We start from the raw sequence: 17085 nt of genomic DNA, 5'->3' as shown, positions 1-17085 counted from the left end.
CACACCCCGCTGCCGGCCCCACCGTACCACATCGTAGTGCCCGTGCTGTGCTGCCAGGTGCAGGGGGATCTGGCCCTCGTCCGATGGGATGTTCACGGAGGAACCTGCTTTCAGCACCATTTTCATGGGCTCCTTCTTGCCTTGCCAAGCCGCGTAGTGCAGGGGCCGCATGCCTGTGGGTGGGCACGCCGTGAGCCCCTCGGCACACCGATGCACCTGGCCGGAGCCTGCAGAGAGGTACGGGATGGGGAGCCGTGGCCAGGACCCCAGGACTCACCTTTGTTGTCCTTGATGTCCACCGCAGCCTGCGCCTCCAGCAGCAGTGAGATGAGCTCTGTGTTGCCGTTGAGTGCCGCATGGTGCAGAGCTGAGAACCTGGGGACCGACCGTGGTGTCAGGGGTCCCGTGTCCCTGTCCCCTCCGCAGCCCCACCAGCCCCTGCCCAGCAGCACGGTCTCAAGCCCACAGCCACTGCAGCACCCCAGGGCGCCTGCTCTGCCTCCCACAGCCCCCCACGTGCATGTGTCCCCTAGCTGCCCGGGGAACTCCACCTCTGCATCCTTCCATGGGTACCCAGCGAAAGAGCTGCCACAGGGACCAGCTGTGGCCAAGCCAGGAGCCGGCCATGTCCTGGCGTGTGACAAGGGCCAGAGGGTGGATGTGCCAGGGCAGATGTGGGTTTATTCTCCAGCCCATCACTTTATTTAGCTTCCCCTGGGGTGCTGCAGCCACAGGACAGACCCCTCCAACACAGATGGTGGGACACAGGGCTGGGGATGTCACTGAGCTGGGAGCGGGGGCTGGCGGGTCCGATCTGGGGATGCTGGAGCGAGAGGGATGCAGATGAAACGCTCCCTGGGGACGCTGCAAGCCCACGGGGTTGGAGGCGATGGGCAGAGCACAACCCGGGGAAGGGCAGGCACAGGGGGGTCCTGCTGGGGTTGGGGGGTGCCAAGGAGCCACCCTCCCTGCTGACCCACTTCCCCCAGCCCAGCCCCAGCAGCACAACCACAGGCACCAGCAGGGTGGGGCCCAGGGTGCCAGATGGCAGCGGTGCCCCCGTCCAGTGCTGGGCCTGGCTGTGGGGCCGGGAAAGCCCCTGGCCCCACAGTGCCACATCCCGCTCTGCTTTCACAGCGCCCGGGACCGGCCAAACCAGGAGGCTCACTGCTGGGAAGGAGGCTGGGAGCTGACCTACTTGCTGCTCCCGGCAGCGGCATCCTCTGCGTGGCTGCGCTCACGCCTGTCACCCCGCTGCTCCGGGACCCGGTCACGCTCAGTATCCCTGTCCAATCCCCAGGGCCACCCCGGTGTCACCGCACTACGGGAACGGACTGTGGAGCCCAGGAGGACCTGCTGGCCCCCACAGCTGCCCGGTGCCTGAGAGGCGGGCGGTGGGGCAGCGATCCCGTCTGCCCCCCATCACCAGCACCCCCGGCTGAAGGGGGGGACACGTCCCTGCTGGGGAGCACGCTTCAGCCACCATGTTCCCCATGGAGCTGCCGCCTGCGATCCCCCGGCAGGGAGCGGCGATGCGAGCAGACAGCTCACGCAGGAGGCCGATCCCCAACGTCTGCCTGGGAAATGTCAACATTTTCCGCTCCAGCGCCCTGCTCAAATCTGCTCAAGATGGTGCAAATCGCAGCCCTCCCCCCGGGCTGCCTCGGGGGCTTCCCCTGGCACGGCCACAAAGGCCACGGGTCGTGCAGGACACCGTTCCCTGAGCAAGCGTGGGAACACCAGCATGGTGCTCACCCACAGCGCCCACCAGCCCGGGAAACAGCAAGCACAGCAGAGATGGGGAAACTGAGGCACGGTGCCGGGGCTGGCTGAGCTGGCACAGCGAGCTGGCACAGCAAGCCGGCAGCAGAGCAGAGAACATGCAGGCTGCAGCCTGGGTCTGCCCTGCGTGTTCCCGGGGAATGTTCCTTTCCAGGAGCAGTGCTGGAGGCTGGAGGTTGCTCCTCTGCTGCAGGACTGCTCCTGCACCCTCCAGGCTGGCCAGTAGCCACATGAGCAGGGGCCCTGCCTGCAGCTCTCGACTGCCATCGCAGCCCTGCCACGACGCACAGCTGCCCAGCGACCTGCAGGCTCTGGTAGCTGTCGTACGAGGTGATCCGTGGGGTGATGCATCCCCTCGCCTTGCCTACATCGCACCCTCCAGCCCCTGTCCCATGCAGGCAGTGCCACACACCCACCCCACCACTGGTCGGCGTGCCCACATGCTCCTGCTGCCGTGCACGCACGCTCGCACTCACAGACACACTTGCATGCACATGCTCACTCAGCTGCACATCCGCACACTTGCATGCACCCATGCATGCACACACGTGTGCACATGTGGGCTGGCAGAGCCGATATGCTGGTGGGTACCAGGGGATGCCTGCTGCCACCACCCCAGTGCCAAGGGCCCTGCTCGGGGGTGAGGATGAGGAGGGACCCAGGCTGCCATGGCTGCACATTCCCAGGGCATGCCCTTCCGTTCCTGACCCCATCCGGCCCCTCCGCTCACGTGCCATTTCCATGGCCACAGCAGAGCCATCCCCAGGGACCAAGCGGCATTGCCCAGCCACATGTCCTGCCACCCCACTCAATGTGGGGGGCACAGGGCAGGAGGAGCCGGGGGGGCACAGGAGGCGGCCGCTTCCTAGCCCTGCAAGCATCACTCCCTGCTCCCACTGCAGCCCCCGCTCCTCCGCAGGGCTCCGGCTGCCTTCCTGCGCCGGTGGCCTCATTAGCGTGATTAGCAGGGGTGAGCCTGCAGCCCCCTTCCCCGCTCCTCCCTGCCTGTTGGATGCTGGCTGTGCACACTGGTGGCACAGCGGGGTCATGGCTCGCCTGCCCGGTGTCCCATGGGGCTGCTCCCTGCACAGCACCGGCAGAGCCCCCAGCCTGGGCAAGAGACAGGAAGAGGCCGGCAAGACATGGGACACGGCTCTTCCTCTGCCTGTCAGCCCTCGCCTCCCACCTGCTCTGATGCCCACGGCTGCAAGCCCACTGGCTCAGGGGTGCAGGCAGGGCTCAGCCACACTGGCTAAGGGGGCGAGAGCCCTTGCCCGTCCAGACCCTGGCTGCATGACTGCATCGCTCCAGAGATGCCCGCACAAACACACGAGACACCTGCTCGCTGCATCCTGTGCCACACATATCCCCAGGTACACGCACCCCTGCACACCCCTGCTTGTGGCATTCCCCCCCCCCCGGCACGCACACCCTTGCCCACGCATCCCACCACGTGCACACCCGGGCGCAGGACTCCCACTCACCCGTCAGTGTCTTGGAAGTTGACGTTGACTTTTTTTGCGGATCCAAGGAGCTCTGGGAGGGAGGGAAGGGGACAGCATGTTAGTGGCGCGGGAGGTGGCCAGGGCAGGGACCTGGGGCACACCAGGGAGGTGATGCAGCTGCAGCTCCAGGTTTCCCTCCCCACCAAGGTTTTGGCTCCCTGCAGCTCCACAGCCCGAGCCTGCGGGTAGCTGCTGGCAGGAGGGCTTGGGGTGGAGGGGTCCCTGCTGATGGCGGCAGAGCCCAAGGGCATCTCCTGGCACCACAGTCTCCGTCCACTTGTGCTGCAGTGGGTTTGCCTGGGGCTCCCTCCCTGGCTCCTTTGCTTTGCTGGGGTTCTGGCATGGCCCCGTGGAGCCCAGCATCACACCGAGCTGCCGGGCTGGGCTGCTTCGGCAGAGCGGGGAGCTCAGCGTGCCCCCCTGGGCCCCAGCACCTCCCCTGTCCCTGCAGTCCCCCCAGCTGGCACTGCCCCACTCCCACCCCGCACCTGCCTGTGTGGGAAAATAAACTGCATCAGGGCAATCCAATTAGCACCACGAAGAAGAACGAAGCCAGATTTACATAAGATTTAACCGAAAAATGCCACTCAGGCTTTCCACTGAGCCTGCTCTTCCTCGCAGTCCCCAGCGGGGAGCCAGAGCAGGAGAAGGAGGAAGAGGAGGGTGGATGCAGCACAGCAGAGCCCCAGGCTGGGGACCCACACAGCAGCCCCGCAGCGAGCCGGCACCAGCACGGCCCCGAGCCTACGGGAAATAACTCAGTAAAGGCGTCCCGGCCCGGCAGGAGGAGGGGTGGCCATCCTCACCCCGGCAGCTTGGCAGGAAGCGTGCCAGGGACAAGCGTGCCAGGGACAAGCGTGCCAGGGACAAGCTCGCCGGGACAAGCCGGCTGGAAGGGGCGACTTCAGGCTGGGAAGGGAGATGGGGGGCCAGAGGGACGCTCTGCACGTGCCACAGCCGTGGCCTTGCTCGCTCCCCCAGTCCCACATCTCCTTGTCAGCATCCCAGTGCGACATTCTGTTATTCAGCACACAGGGCTGTGGTCAGCAAACGGGACGCAGGGGGCACTGGCAGAGGGAAGGGTGGCTGTGCCTGGCTCTGACCCACGAGCCTGCATGGGCCACACGTGTCGGACAGTCCCAGGAGCAGCCAGGGTGGTGGCAGAGGTTTCTCCCTGCACACACAGAGGCTCCCGGGCTCTGGCACCCAGCACCAGCTTCCTCCCGCGCTCCATCGGCCACTTGACAGCCTGAGCTGCAGGACATTTGCTAACGATGATGCAGCCCGGTGCCAACAGGCGAGAGCTATGGAGGATGGCTTCTCAACAGCCACAACAACCAGCCCCCATCCACCAGGTCCCCAGCCTCCCCTCCTGGCACGTGATGCCACAGTGTGGCTGTGGGACAAGAAGGGGCATGAGGGGTCCCCAGGGCACAGAGGGGGCAGGGCACCATGGCGTCCCCCGGGCACGGGGAGGGACGGGGGCACCACGAGGTCCCCTGTGTGTGAGGAGGGAGGTGCAAGCCCCACTCCCCTCCTTGCAGCAAAAAAACCCACCACCAGCCCAAGTCCCATGTGATGGGGCAGCCCCACGCTGTTCATTTAACACATTTACAAATCACTCCAGCAACAAATCCCCGTCAGGGTGACTGGACCCCAGGAACAGCCTCCCGCATCCCATCCCCACTGCAGCATCCCTGTGCTCCCCCGGGAAGGGCTGGAGATTGCTGGCAGGCAGAGCCCCCCGGCACTGGGGCTGACCGCAGCGGACAGGGCTGAGCGGGTCCCCGCCAGCCCGAGCTGCCGCCAGGCTCCCCAACAAAGGTGCCATTCAATGCTGGTGGAGAGGAGCCCAGGACCGCTTCCGCTGCCGCCCGGCGCCAAGAAGCAGCTCCCAGGAGAAGGGGGCCGAATTGCCCCCCAGGGATGCAAATGGCTGGCGGACAAAAGGAGCCGGCGGGCGCAGGAGCGGCACCATGCCCGGCACTGGCTCCAATCTCCGGCCCCGAGATGGGCCCCGCTCCGGCTAACCGGTCCTCACAGACGGACAGACGGATGTCAGCAGGTCTGCAGTGCCTGGCCTTTCCCACGGGTTGCTCCCAGCAAGGGGCTGGGACGGGGCAATGCCTGGGGACTGGTGTCGCAGAGTGCAGAGGTGACGCCAACAGCATCACCGCTGCACCTCGCGATGCCGATTCCTGGGTGCGCACCAGCAGCCCCTGGCACTGGCCAAACCGGCATCAGCCGAACACACCATAGCGGCAAATCTCTCCTCCCTGCACCTGCAGGAGAGGCTGCGGCTGCCAAAATCTGTTTAGCACTTCCATCAATGCCCGTGCCAAGTGCTTAGTCAGTGACTTCCAGCCGTGCAGCGGTTTGACTTTCGTTAAAGCCCTGGCAGCAGCCATGAGCCTGCCGGTACCCGTGCCGGGCTGCGGTGAGCTCGGGCCCCAACGTGGCTTCAAGCGCTGCTGGGAAAAGGTCTTCAGGTGCAGCGTTGGTCTGACGGGGTGCCCTGAGGAGCAGCCGGGTGGTCCCACGTCCTCCTGGGGTGCAGCACCTTGGGGTGCCGCCAGCTGCCCAGCAGCACGGCGAGGTGTGGATGGCGGCATGGACGGCTGCACAGCAGCTGGCACCCCCACGGGGCCAGGCCAAGGCCCCAGATGGTGGGAGCCAGTGTGGCACCAGCGGAGAATCAACCCCATGTCTGCACCAGCGCTGGGGCCCTTGACGGACAGCAGCTTTGCACCGGCAGCAGGCAGGGCAGGGCAGGGAAGGCAGCGGCTGCTGCGCCAGCCGTCACCACCAAAGCTCCCGAAGGGCTGCAAGCAAAACCCTCATGCCGTGGTCCCACAGCCCGGCAATTAAGCCCCTTCTGTAACGAAGCAGTGTGCTTGTCCGACATAGCATTGGCATGGGACACGACAGAGCCGTGCCAAGGGTGCTGCACCGCAGCCGGAGCCTGGAGCCCAACTGTCCCTCAGCACAGCCCCGCCGCAGCCGGGTGCTCGTGGTTCCCAGGGCAGGGGGAGCAGGACGGGTGCCCCAACATGCCGCCGGATTCACAGCCTGGGGCCATCTCAGCCCCACTGCCGCAGTGTGGGGTTTGCAGCCTGTCTGGGGGCAGCGGGAAAGCTTGTTAATGGCTGGGAAGCACAAGGAAAACTCCTCCACTAACAAGGGAGAGGAAAGGGAGCTCAGAGCACCGCCAATTAAAAATACCAGCCACAAAAGGGCACGGCAGGGAGGAGAGCAGGGCTCCCACACAGACATGCTGCTAGCAGGCACCGAGCGTGTCCCCGGCTGTCCTCCCTGCCGCGATAGCTAGAAGGGTGACAGAGAGCACCAGGCACCCACAAGCACTGTCCTGCCCTGCCTGCACAGAGGCAGATACCGGGACCATCGGGCAGACGTTGCAGCACAGAGGAATGGTGGCACCCCCAGCACTGGGGCCCTTGCTCAGATCACCTGAGCCCCAGCAATGCCCTCGGGACACCCCAGTGTCCCCTCTTTGCTCCCCATGGGCTGCTCAGGTGATGGTTGTGCCACGTGGGACCATGGGGGGGTCCCTGGGCGCTGCTCCCCTTGCACCCCAGCCCCACAGCACAGCTTCCCCCAAGGCTCTCAGAGCAGCTTGCACCCCACGAGCATCCTTAGGGGCCTGACGGTGCTGAGCAGGGTTGGGCAGGACCACATCGCCGGCCCCAGGAAAGGGGGATGCGCTGCACTGCAGGATCCAGCGAGTCCCAGCGCCACCGGGTCCGTCTCCAGCCCACGACTCCTGTGTGCAACGGTAGCCGCAGCCGTCTGCCATAGACACCGACTATAAACAGCGTCTGCTGCGAGTAAACACCGCCGCGGGGAGCTCAGCCCAGCCACTACTCCCAGAAATGCCTTTACTTAAACGCAGGGCTCACAGTAGCTAAATGCACGCTTGAATTCAGCCCAGCACTCTGTGCGCAGCCAGGGCAGCGAGCCCCTCGCTGGCCCCATCGTCCCCCACTACGCGCCAGCCTGCGTCTGCTGCCCCGCAGAAGCAACGGCCCCGGGCGGGTGTCGCGATGGCAGGCGATGCACGAGCCGGCTGCACGTGCAGGGTCAAGCATGCATGGGGAACTGCTCTGCCCGACCCCAGGGTCCGGCTGCGTGTCACCCTGACCCCCTGCAGCCCCATACCATGCTTGGCAGGTGCTCCGGGCATCCTGGTGCACACCGCAGGGAGACCCCCGTGCCCAACCGCTGCTCTGGGCATCCCAGTGCATGCTGCGGGGAGACCCCCCCGTGCCCGGCTGCTCCAGCTCTGTCCCTGCACACGTGTCTGAGGCCACAGCCCCACACCAGTGGGACTCCTCAGTGACTCCGGGCGCTCCTCTCCCTTCGCGGCAGCGGGTCCACACAGCACCCGTTAGCATGCCCGTGCGCCAGACCCTGCATCTGCAGCCAGTGCAGCGCCAGCAGCGATCGATGCCCGGACGGGGCGCAGGGGCTCCCGGCCAAGCCCCCGCTGACGAAGCACATCCTCCTCGCCCAGCTCCCCCCGGCAGCGCTGCGCCAGCTCGCAGGGAGAGGGCGGCTGCTCTGAGCAGATGGCTCCAGCCTCCGCTAAATCAACATCTACTTAATGAGGGGAAAGCCGTCGCTGCCCCCCCCCCAAGCTCAGCAGCAGTGGAGAACAAGCTGGGGCAACCCCCCCCAAATCCTCCTCCTTCCCATCCCTCCCATCACCCCACTGCAGCAGTCCCCCTCCCCTCCAGTCCCACCAACCCTGCTGCTGCCCCCCTCTGCTGCAGGACCCCTGTATGTGTGTCCCCAAGCACAACGGGGACCCCCAGAACCCCACAAGCAGGACAACACCAAGTATCTGGAGGGAAGACATTCATGGGAAAGCCAAGTGCCTATTTCGGAGGAGGAGGAGGAGAGGACCCTGCAGCGGCATCGCCGTGAGCTGCCGGATAAAGGAAGCATCCAAAATAGCTGCTCTTAATTATATCCTTGCTGACGAGCGCCACGCAAACAACAGGCACTGCAAGCACTCACTACACGAGGAGCGCTGGCACAAGTGGTCTTATTCCTCGCAGCAAGGATGGGGTCCCTGCTGTGGGGTCCCCACAAGGGCATGTCTGTGGGCATGTGGCGACGCGCTCTGCCCACGTATGTGCTGCTGTGGGGACCCCACGGAGGAGGCCAGAGCAGCCCCGGCTCAGTCCGGTGATGATGGGGATGCTGAGGAGCCAGTCCTCACCGCTGTCAGACAGCAAAAGGCTTGTACTCCTGCAGCCAAGGTCGTGTCAAGCACCAAGGCCGGCACGATGTTCAGATGCTAATGAAGCCGTTATCATCTTCTGATCAATTTTGACTGTATAAATAATGCACCGGGAAGCTCGCAGGCTGCTGGCTGCATGGCAAGGGATTGCCTGGGGCAAAGAGGTGGCAGAGATGGGATGGACCCATTGTAACCACAGCTGGATAACTACTGCCCACCACAGCTGGACACCCACCAAGCTGGATGGCCAGTGCCCATCACAGCTGGACACACTGCTCACCACAGCTGGACACCCCAGTGCCTGTCACAGCTGGATAACAACTGCCCACCACAGCTGGACATCCCATCACCCATCACAGCTGGATAACAACTGCCCATCACATCTGGACACCTCATCACTGCTGGATACCCACAGCTGGGTGCCCTGGTGCCCATCACAAGCCACTCCCCAAATCCCAAGGCACTTTTGGGGAATGCTGGCCCTGTGCCCAGTGCACCTGCTGGCATTTTGGACACCCGGCCTTCGCACGGAGCTTTCCCTGGGGAACAGAGGAATCTGCACTTCAAAATCAATAGGCTGTGGCAGCCTGAGTCACGGTGCTGCAGCAGCACAGGGCTGTCCCCTGGGGCCAGGATGAAGCAACTTAAATACAGCTTTCTAGAGGCAAAAGGACTCCTCTGTAATTTTTTTTTTTTTTTAAAGACAAAACTTTTTGATTCCAAAGAAGGACGAGGGGCTGACCCTGCAGGCTGCAGAGGCAGGCAGCAACGAGGGATGTGAGTGCACCCCAGGCAGAGCCGACCCACTAAAAACCTGGGGCTGGAGCTGGCCAGGGGACCCAGCACTCCACGGTGCCCACCAGCGTTGTGCCAGGGCAGCGGTGCTCAGCAGCAGCTACTGTGAGCATCCCTGCTCTCCCCACATCGCCAAGCCATATCCTCATCTGACCTTTGCCACGTGGTGCTGCGGAGCCTGGCCGAGTCGTTCACCACCGGTGCTGCATCAGCCAGATTCCTCCGGGGCATCCCCAGCCCCCCAGAGCCTCCCCCAGCCCTGGTTTGAGGTTCAGCCACTCAGTCCCTGGCTCTGCAGGTGCCCACTCCCAGCGTGGGGTCGCTCCCTGCAAAGTCCCAGCAGCCTCCTGCCTGCTCCGGGCTGCCGGCAAACCCGCTGACCCCTGAATAACACACAGTGCCACGCTGCTCTGCCGCGCGAAGGATGCCGGTGACTCAGCCCCATGCAATCGAGGATGCGGGGAAGCTGGCAGCAGGGATGGGCAGGGGTGCGGGCAGCGCAGTGACACGCTAGCTCTGGCCCTGCAGGTGGGACACGGGGCGCCATGCTCAGCCCTTGCAGGACTGGCACCAAGCATCACACCAGCCCCGTTGCTGCATCCGTTGCCGCCAGCCCGGTGCCAGCCATACACCCACCCTCGTCTCCGCGGAAATACGTGTTGGTGCCGCTTCCACGGAGCCTTAATTGACAGCCTGCTCTCCCCACGCTGGGGCGGCGGCAAACAGGTAATTTTCAGTAATCACCCTGGCTGGAAGGAGTCACCGCCGGCACGGTGAGGCTGCCACAGCGGGGAACGGGACACGGCTGCTTGGGGCCAACACCAGCCCGCATCTGCCCGTCCGTCTGCATCCCAGCAAAGCTGTCACTGGGCATCCTCTGTCTGAGCAGAAGCTGCCCAGCACAAGGGAGCAGAGAGGGGCAGATGCTGGCACCACTTGCTTCCACCCTGGGGCAGAGACGATCCTGCCTGGCCCTGTCTCCATCCTCCCCACCTCTGTGCAGCCAGGGAGCCCTGAGTGGACTGACGCAGCCATGCTGGCCTGCAGGGCAGGACCCGTAGCTTTGTGTATCTTAAAGCATCGTTAACTAACAGTTGCTATCATCTGGCCTCCCACAAACCCAGCTGCAGCCCAGACATCGCTGGAAAGTGGTAGGGAGCTCCCCAGCATACACAGAGCATGTGCCCACGTGCACACGTGTGCATACGTATGCGTTTGGGCAGCCCAGATAAATAAGAGGGCAATAAGCGATGCTGCAGCACTGGGCTCTGAGCTCCCGCACCGTACAGGGGTAAAACAGGCCCTGGGGTCTATTTTAAACACAGTGTCTTTAGTGCCATCATTTGTCCTTGTCCACATGGCTTCCATGCGTGCTGGCGCGCCCTGCCCACCCCTGCACCCTCCACACTGCAGTGGCTTTCCCAGCGGTGCCTGCGGGCAGGATGGGCACGACGGGCAGCTCTGTGGGCGCATGGGCTGGCAGCTCCGTGATGCCATGGTCACTGCAGGGGTGGATGGGCAGCACGTGGATGTGCAGCCAGGCAATGCTGTGCAACGGCCCTCAGCACCGGGAGCCCAGCATGGAATTGCAGTGCTGCAAGGGAAGGGCAGGGCTTGCAGGACCTGTCCCAGTGTCCCCAGCACAGCGGGTACTGGGGGAAGGGGCCTGGCAGGGGCAGTGCAGGACCACTTGCCCCATCCCTGCCGGGAGCCGGGGCTTAGTCAGAGACAGCCCCAGGATCAGCGCACGCTGGAGTGGAGACAGCCGGGAGAATAGCTGCTGTGGAGCTGCACAGCCGCGAGGAGCACGCTGTAAACAGCCCAGCTGCAATGCAGGAGCCGGGCAAGCGGCTGCTTTGTCTGCTCCAGCAGCTCCGGCAGCCACGGACTAAAAACCTATGGGGGCCTCAGTGAGGAGGCGGCGCGGAGTCGGGCTCCCAGCAGCCGCATCTGGAAAGGATCAGCCGGCAGCTGCCACCGCTGCTGCTGAGAGCCGTCCCCAGCGTCAAGCCCCACGCCAGGCCAGGGAGGAGACACTGCCGACGCGGCCAGCGGAAATGGCCCTGAGCATACGGATGCACAGGGCAGATGCACATGGGCACACGCATGCACATGGATGCACACAGACAGATGCACGCACACAGATGCACACAGACGCACACGGATGCACACTGGCAGAGCAGCGTGGGTGCAGAGCAGCCAGCCACCGGCGGGCATGATGCTCGGAGAACCAGTGCCCAGGATGTGCCTGTGGCAGCTGCTTGGGCACCAGCTCCAACCCACTCCATCTCCAGCTGAAACGGGCCATGGCAGAGCACCCCAGCCCCACGACCACCTTGATCTGCTCAGGTCTCACCAGGCGGCTGGCAACGACCTTGCCAGCGAGACCCAAGGAGACCCAGGCAGATTCAGCATTGCCCTGCCAGCCGCTCTCCCACACCATCCCAGCACCGTGCTTCCCTGGCCGGATGGCTCACGCCGGGCACCGGCACCCATCCATCACCGGCGCAGGCCCGGCAGCATGGGGCTGTCAGGCTGTGCCAAGGCCGGCGCTGCGTCCCTGGCTTCCCATTTCTCAGGCCGATTGCTCCTGTCGCTGTGGAGCCCAGCGTTAAACACCTCATTTTCTACTCCCATATTGAGTTAGAAAATACTATTAACATTTCATTATGGCTTAAAGATCCCTCTCAGCCCGGCACAAAGAGCCAGCCCGCCGGCAGGATCGCTCCTGCACCGGGTGGGCTGTGCTGATCCCCGTTCCTCTTGGGAGAGGGGACCAGGACAGCGAGTCCCACGTGCCCCAGCTGCAGAACGGGATGGAAACCCGGGGTGGAGGTAGACATCGGTGCTGCACACCAGCTCGGTGGCCAGCCCAGCAGAGCAGAGTGACAGAGCAGTAGTGTCCGTGCAGGCCAGCACGAGCCCAGGAGCTCCTGAGCGAGTTTCGCTTCCCAACACCTTTTCCTTGTCCGTGGGAGCCCAGCCCGGCAGTAACAGCATCATCCATTAAATATCAGCAAACTAGTTCTCTGACGCTCTCCTGACAGTGTCTGAACACTTGCGAAAGGCAAGAGCAGTGCGCAGCGGGTTCATGGCCAGCATTCAGCCAGAGGCTCACCGGCTCTTCAGGGCAGCCACAGTGCCCAGCCCCGGCAATGCCCAGTCCCGGTGTGGCAGCACACACTGCTCCCAGCACACACCGCTCCTGCACCAGCACCAGGAGGGAGAGCGCCGTGGCAAACACGTGCAAGCACAGCCCTGAGCATCACCACAGAGCCAGGCGGTCCCCTCCACCGCTCCCCCCGCCAGCGACACCGCAGCTCCCACCCACCACGTGCCTGGGCCCAACATTCACCAAGGACCCTCCACCGCTTCGGCATCCTCCTGGTGCCCTGGCACGGTGCTGCACAGCCGCCGGCCATGGGCATTACCGACCTGGGGTCGAGCACGCCATGGCTCGTGCAGCTGCCAGCAGGGCCCCGTGGACACAGAGGGAGCAGGAAGGGGCCAAGGGCACCCAGGCGTACCGAGCCATGGAGCGGGCCGATCGCAACCTTTCCCAGAGGCTGGGAAGGGGAGGGAAGGGTTAAAGGGAGCGCAGCGGGGGAGGGGAGAGGAACCAGAAGCCTGGAAACTGAGCTGGGCTGGCTGGGAAGGGGGCAGCTGTGGAGGGGGGCTTTGGGTGCCCATAGCACCCAGCCTTGCTGCACCACTGGCACCCCAAACATCCACTGCACCATCGCCCTTGGGTGCAGCCTGGCCCTGCCACGTCCTCTGGTTGCTCCCTGAGAACATCATCCCACCACCGTGCACAGGCAGCAAGGAGCACCGCAGCACCCAGCAGCAAGGTCCTTGTGTGGGAAACAGCGGTAGCCAGTGGCCACGGGAGAGCCTGGGGCACGAGGGGCCACCCACTGTCGGTGAAGGGCTAATTGGTGTCAAGCCAGGTGAATTTGGGACTGCCTCGAGAAAATCCAGGTCAGCAAGGGAGCCTCAAGCTGGGAGGGGAGCCACCGGCCCATGGCCCTGCTGCTCCTCGGTGGCGGTGGCCAACAGCCTGGGGTCCTCTGCAGCATCCCCTGTGGGAGGGACCCTGTGGCCGGCCCTGAAGCAGGGGAGGTGGGGGGACAGAAGAGGGTTTGCACCCACAACTCCAGCCCAGCTGGAGGGAGAGGCAAGAAAATGTAAAATAACTAGATGTCACCCCAGGCTGAGTAATAATCCCCCTCTGGAAGGAAACTTGGCACACGCCAGCCTGCGCCCGCCTGCCAAGTCCTGCTGGGAGCAAGGCTTCACACGCGGGCTAGAAACCCCAAGAAGTTTATAAGGGACCTGCTGACATACCATTAAGCACGGCAGTGACAGGAGCTGCTCAGCCCCGACCACCACACTGGATGGCCCTCAGGCTCTGCACCTGGGACGTGGGATGCACCAACATCGCCTCGTGCCAGCATTGCCCCATGCCAGCATCGCCCCACGTGCCCCAGCCAGCCCCCTTAATCCATGCCGAAGGGATCGGGGGAGCCACAGGAACAGCGCCCAGCCACAGGACGGGGGATGCACAAGGGGCCCAGCACCCCTTTGCGGCCCCCAGCTTGGCCAAGCTGCCACAGGATCTGGACCCACAGCCCCTTCCTCCTGCTGCAGACATCCTGCCTGACACCAATGGCTCCGGAGGCCAGCAGCACCCAGGGGCTCCGGTGTCCTGGCAAGCACTGTCCGCACCCCTCCTGCCTGGGCTTCCCCTGCAGCAAGGAGGGGGCTGCCCCAGCACCTGTGGCTGGGGAGCAGCAGCAGGAGCCATTAGGGGCGGCTGCCACCCAGGGAAGTTTCCTGCGTTACCCAAGAGCCGGGGGCAATTGGGCAGCTCCGGCGGCTGCTGGCCACGCGCGCCCTGGGCACTGCACCACAATTGGATTTGCAGCTGCCCTGCCTTTTACTGCATGGAAATTGAATTGTAAAATGTCAAAGACATTTCCTAACTGCGCCATATTAGCCTGGTTTTATTAAATACTGTTATCAGAGGAGATTATTAATGCAATCAAATGCAGGCAAAAAAAACCCAGAATTAACTGGCCGCTGCACAGGAGGACGCACTGGAGGGCAGGAGGCAGCCAGCGAGGCCCTGCCCAGGGAGCCCGTGTCCCCAAGGGGTCTGGCTTCTGCCTCCTGCTGCCCCCGCATCCTGAAGCGCTGGCAAAGCAGAGATCCCACCTGGCTGCTTCAGCTCTGCTTGCATCCCAGGATGGGTCCCCATGGGATGGCAGCACCCCAGAGGGTGACAAGCCTGGGGGTGCCCCCTGAGCTTTGGGGTCTCTTCCCTGCTGCCCACTTCCAGGCAGGCTGCCCACGCTGCCTGCACCATGCGCACCCTTCCAAGGAGCTGCCTGGTTCCTGTCCTGGTTTTTTCACCTGTAGCAGGCTCTGCCTGCCCCGCACCCAGGAGCGGTGCGACTGGAGGCAGCTGTGGGGCCAGCACAGCACCGGTGGTGCCAGCAGGGCTGGGGTCCCTTCCTGGGTAGGGCAGGACCTGCTCTCCACGCATAGCGGCAGGACCAGGGCTGGCTGGGATAAGCCCCAAAATGCTGGGGCTGCTGCCAGCAACATGCAGGGCAGGACGCAGAGCCCTGTGCGGACGGCAACATGGGAACGGGGCTCTCCTGGCCAGGGCAGGGGCACTCCAAGAGCTGCCTGTGCGTCAGCACCCACATCCCCTGGGACTGGGTTACCCCGGCATAGCAGGGTGCAGGGGGTGCAAGGCTCCGTGCCCAGCTCCTGAACCCAGTCAGGTAGTGTGGCTCACCCAGCCCCGGGCGTCCCAAAGCAAGGTACCCAGAGCTCCAGCGTCATACAGGGACACAAGCCCCAAGAGCAGCCTGGGGGACCAGGATGGCACTGAGGACCAGGCACGGAGTGGGCAGCACAGCCCCACGGGACACAGCCCGGCACAGCTGAGCTGCAGCCAGCCCCCACCACGCCGGGTGCTTACCCTGGCACCACGGGGCCACGTGCCAGGACATCTCCTGTGCCACATGAAGCTGCCGCACGTGGAAGCACTTTGCAAAGCCCCTCAGCCCAGCAGGAGAAGTCGGGCAGAGGGGCCCGGCCCTTGGCTAGAGATCCCTCCCACGGCACTGGCGGGTGCCACACAGAAGCCATTTCCAAAGCGGACGAGCCACCAGTGGCACCAGCCTGGCAGGGAAGGAGCCAGCTCGCTCCAACACGCCACAGCTGAGGAACAGCGGCTCCCCTGCGTGGCACAGCGCAGCCCCATCTCCCGCTGCCCAAAGCCCCAGGTGCCCGGGACGGGGATGGTGCGGTGGGCACGGACCCCACTGGGGATGCTCTGGGGCCTCGTCCCATCCCACAGTGCCTGAGCTGAGGAACCGAGGGGAAAACGCCAAGTCACTACAATTCTTCGAGGTAGCACCGGGGAGGAGGGGACAGGGAGGGAAACAGTTTGCTGCCAAATCCCTGCATCTGATTTGCGTAACTTTCAGACAACCTTATCAATTATGGATGCCCGGGAAGCGAGTGCGGTGCGCGCTACGGCCGGCCCGGGCCCCACAAACTCACACTCCACACGCTAAATTGGGGCCCATGTCGCTATAGCAACTCGTGTTAATTCACACAGGGATTTTTAAAATCTCATTTATTAAACCCCATATGAATAGGATAACAGAGCTAAGTTACAAATCTTCCTGGTGCCGTGCAGCGCAGGGAGCGCCGGAGGCACGCGTGGGATCAGCACGCGGAGGGGACAGGGGAACGTGGGGACGCCGCGGCATGGGGACTCGGTGCTCTCCCACCCCACACTGCACAGCGCTCCTCCAGCCCTGCTGCCACAGCCAGAAGTGCTCGTACCCCCCAGGCCAGGAGCACGGCACCCGCTGCCACACACGCAGCCCTGCTGCTGGGCAGGAGAGCCAGCTCCCATGGGAAAACAGCGCCAGAGCAGCCCGGCACTGGCACCAGGGGGTCCGGCAGAGCTGGAGACATGCAGCCCAGCTGGGGCACGGAGCAAGCAGACAGGCCCACAGCAGGAATCTCCCCAATGCCAGGCTGGCCGGGCTCAGCCTCGCTGAGTGCCCCTTGTCCCTCGCTTGTGAGCCCGGCACAGGGAGCACCGCTGGCCCCCGTGGCCATCCCACCCAGCAGCCGGAGGGCTCTGCAGCGGGAGAGCGGCCGGCAAGGGAGATGCAGCAGAACAGGGCTGGGAAGGAAAGGGATGCGGGAGGAGGTGGTGCCACTCCGGCACCGCTGGCCGTTGCCACAGCAACACCAGCTGTGCTCCCCGGCCAGCGGGGATTGGAGAGGGGTGTGTGGGGGACAGTGCTGGGCACAGGCCAGGCGTCATCCCCGTCCCCACATACCGCTCTGAGAGGCCACGGAAGTGCCAGCACCTGAGGCATGTTGGGATGAAGGGGGCTCTGGGCTGGAGCACATAGGCCCTCGGCAGCAACAGCAGTGGTGGTACTGGGGACACAGGGGACACCACACCAGCCCTGCCACAGCACCAGGGACACCACACTGGCCACGCACAGCACCAGGGACATGGTGGATGCCATACCAGCCCTGCACTACAGTGGGGCATGGGGAATGCCACGCCAGCCCTGCTTGCCACCAGGACACGAGGGATGCCACGCTGGCCCTGCTTGGCCAGGAACATCCCAGTATGACCAAGGATGGGGGACAGCGCACTAGTCTTGCATCGCTCCAGGGACACAGGGGTGCCCATGT

The 17085-nt window shown here is 64.3% G+C and overlaps 1 protein-coding gene across 3 annotated transcripts in view; it reads right to left on the bottom strand.

Moving 5' to 3' along the window:
- Positions 1-17085, bottom strand: part of CASKIN1 (CASK interacting protein 1) — a 33474-nt gene that overhangs the window by 15041 nt on the left and 1348 nt on the right. For all 3 annotated transcript variants that reach the window (XM_054843655.1, XM_054843656.1, XM_054843657.1), the window contains exons 2-4: positions 3267-3318; positions 278-375; positions 28-173 (exon numbers count right to left, since the gene is read on the bottom strand). In XM_054843655.1, coding sequence (XP_054699630.1) covers positions 28-173; positions 278-375; positions 3267-3318 — 296 coding nt within the window. The remainder of the gene's footprint in view (positions 1-27; positions 174-277; positions 376-3266; positions 3319-17085) is intronic.

Source organism: Grus americana, chromosome 15 (genome assembly GCF_028858705.1).
Source record: "Grus americana isolate bGruAme1 chromosome 15, bGruAme1.mat, whole genome shotgun sequence".
NCBI classification, from domain to species: Eukaryota; Metazoa; Chordata; class Aves; order Gruiformes; family Gruidae; genus Grus; species Grus americana.
The sequence above is the reverse complement of the archived record's forward strand: the minus strand, read 5'-3'. Positions and strand labels throughout refer to the sequence as shown.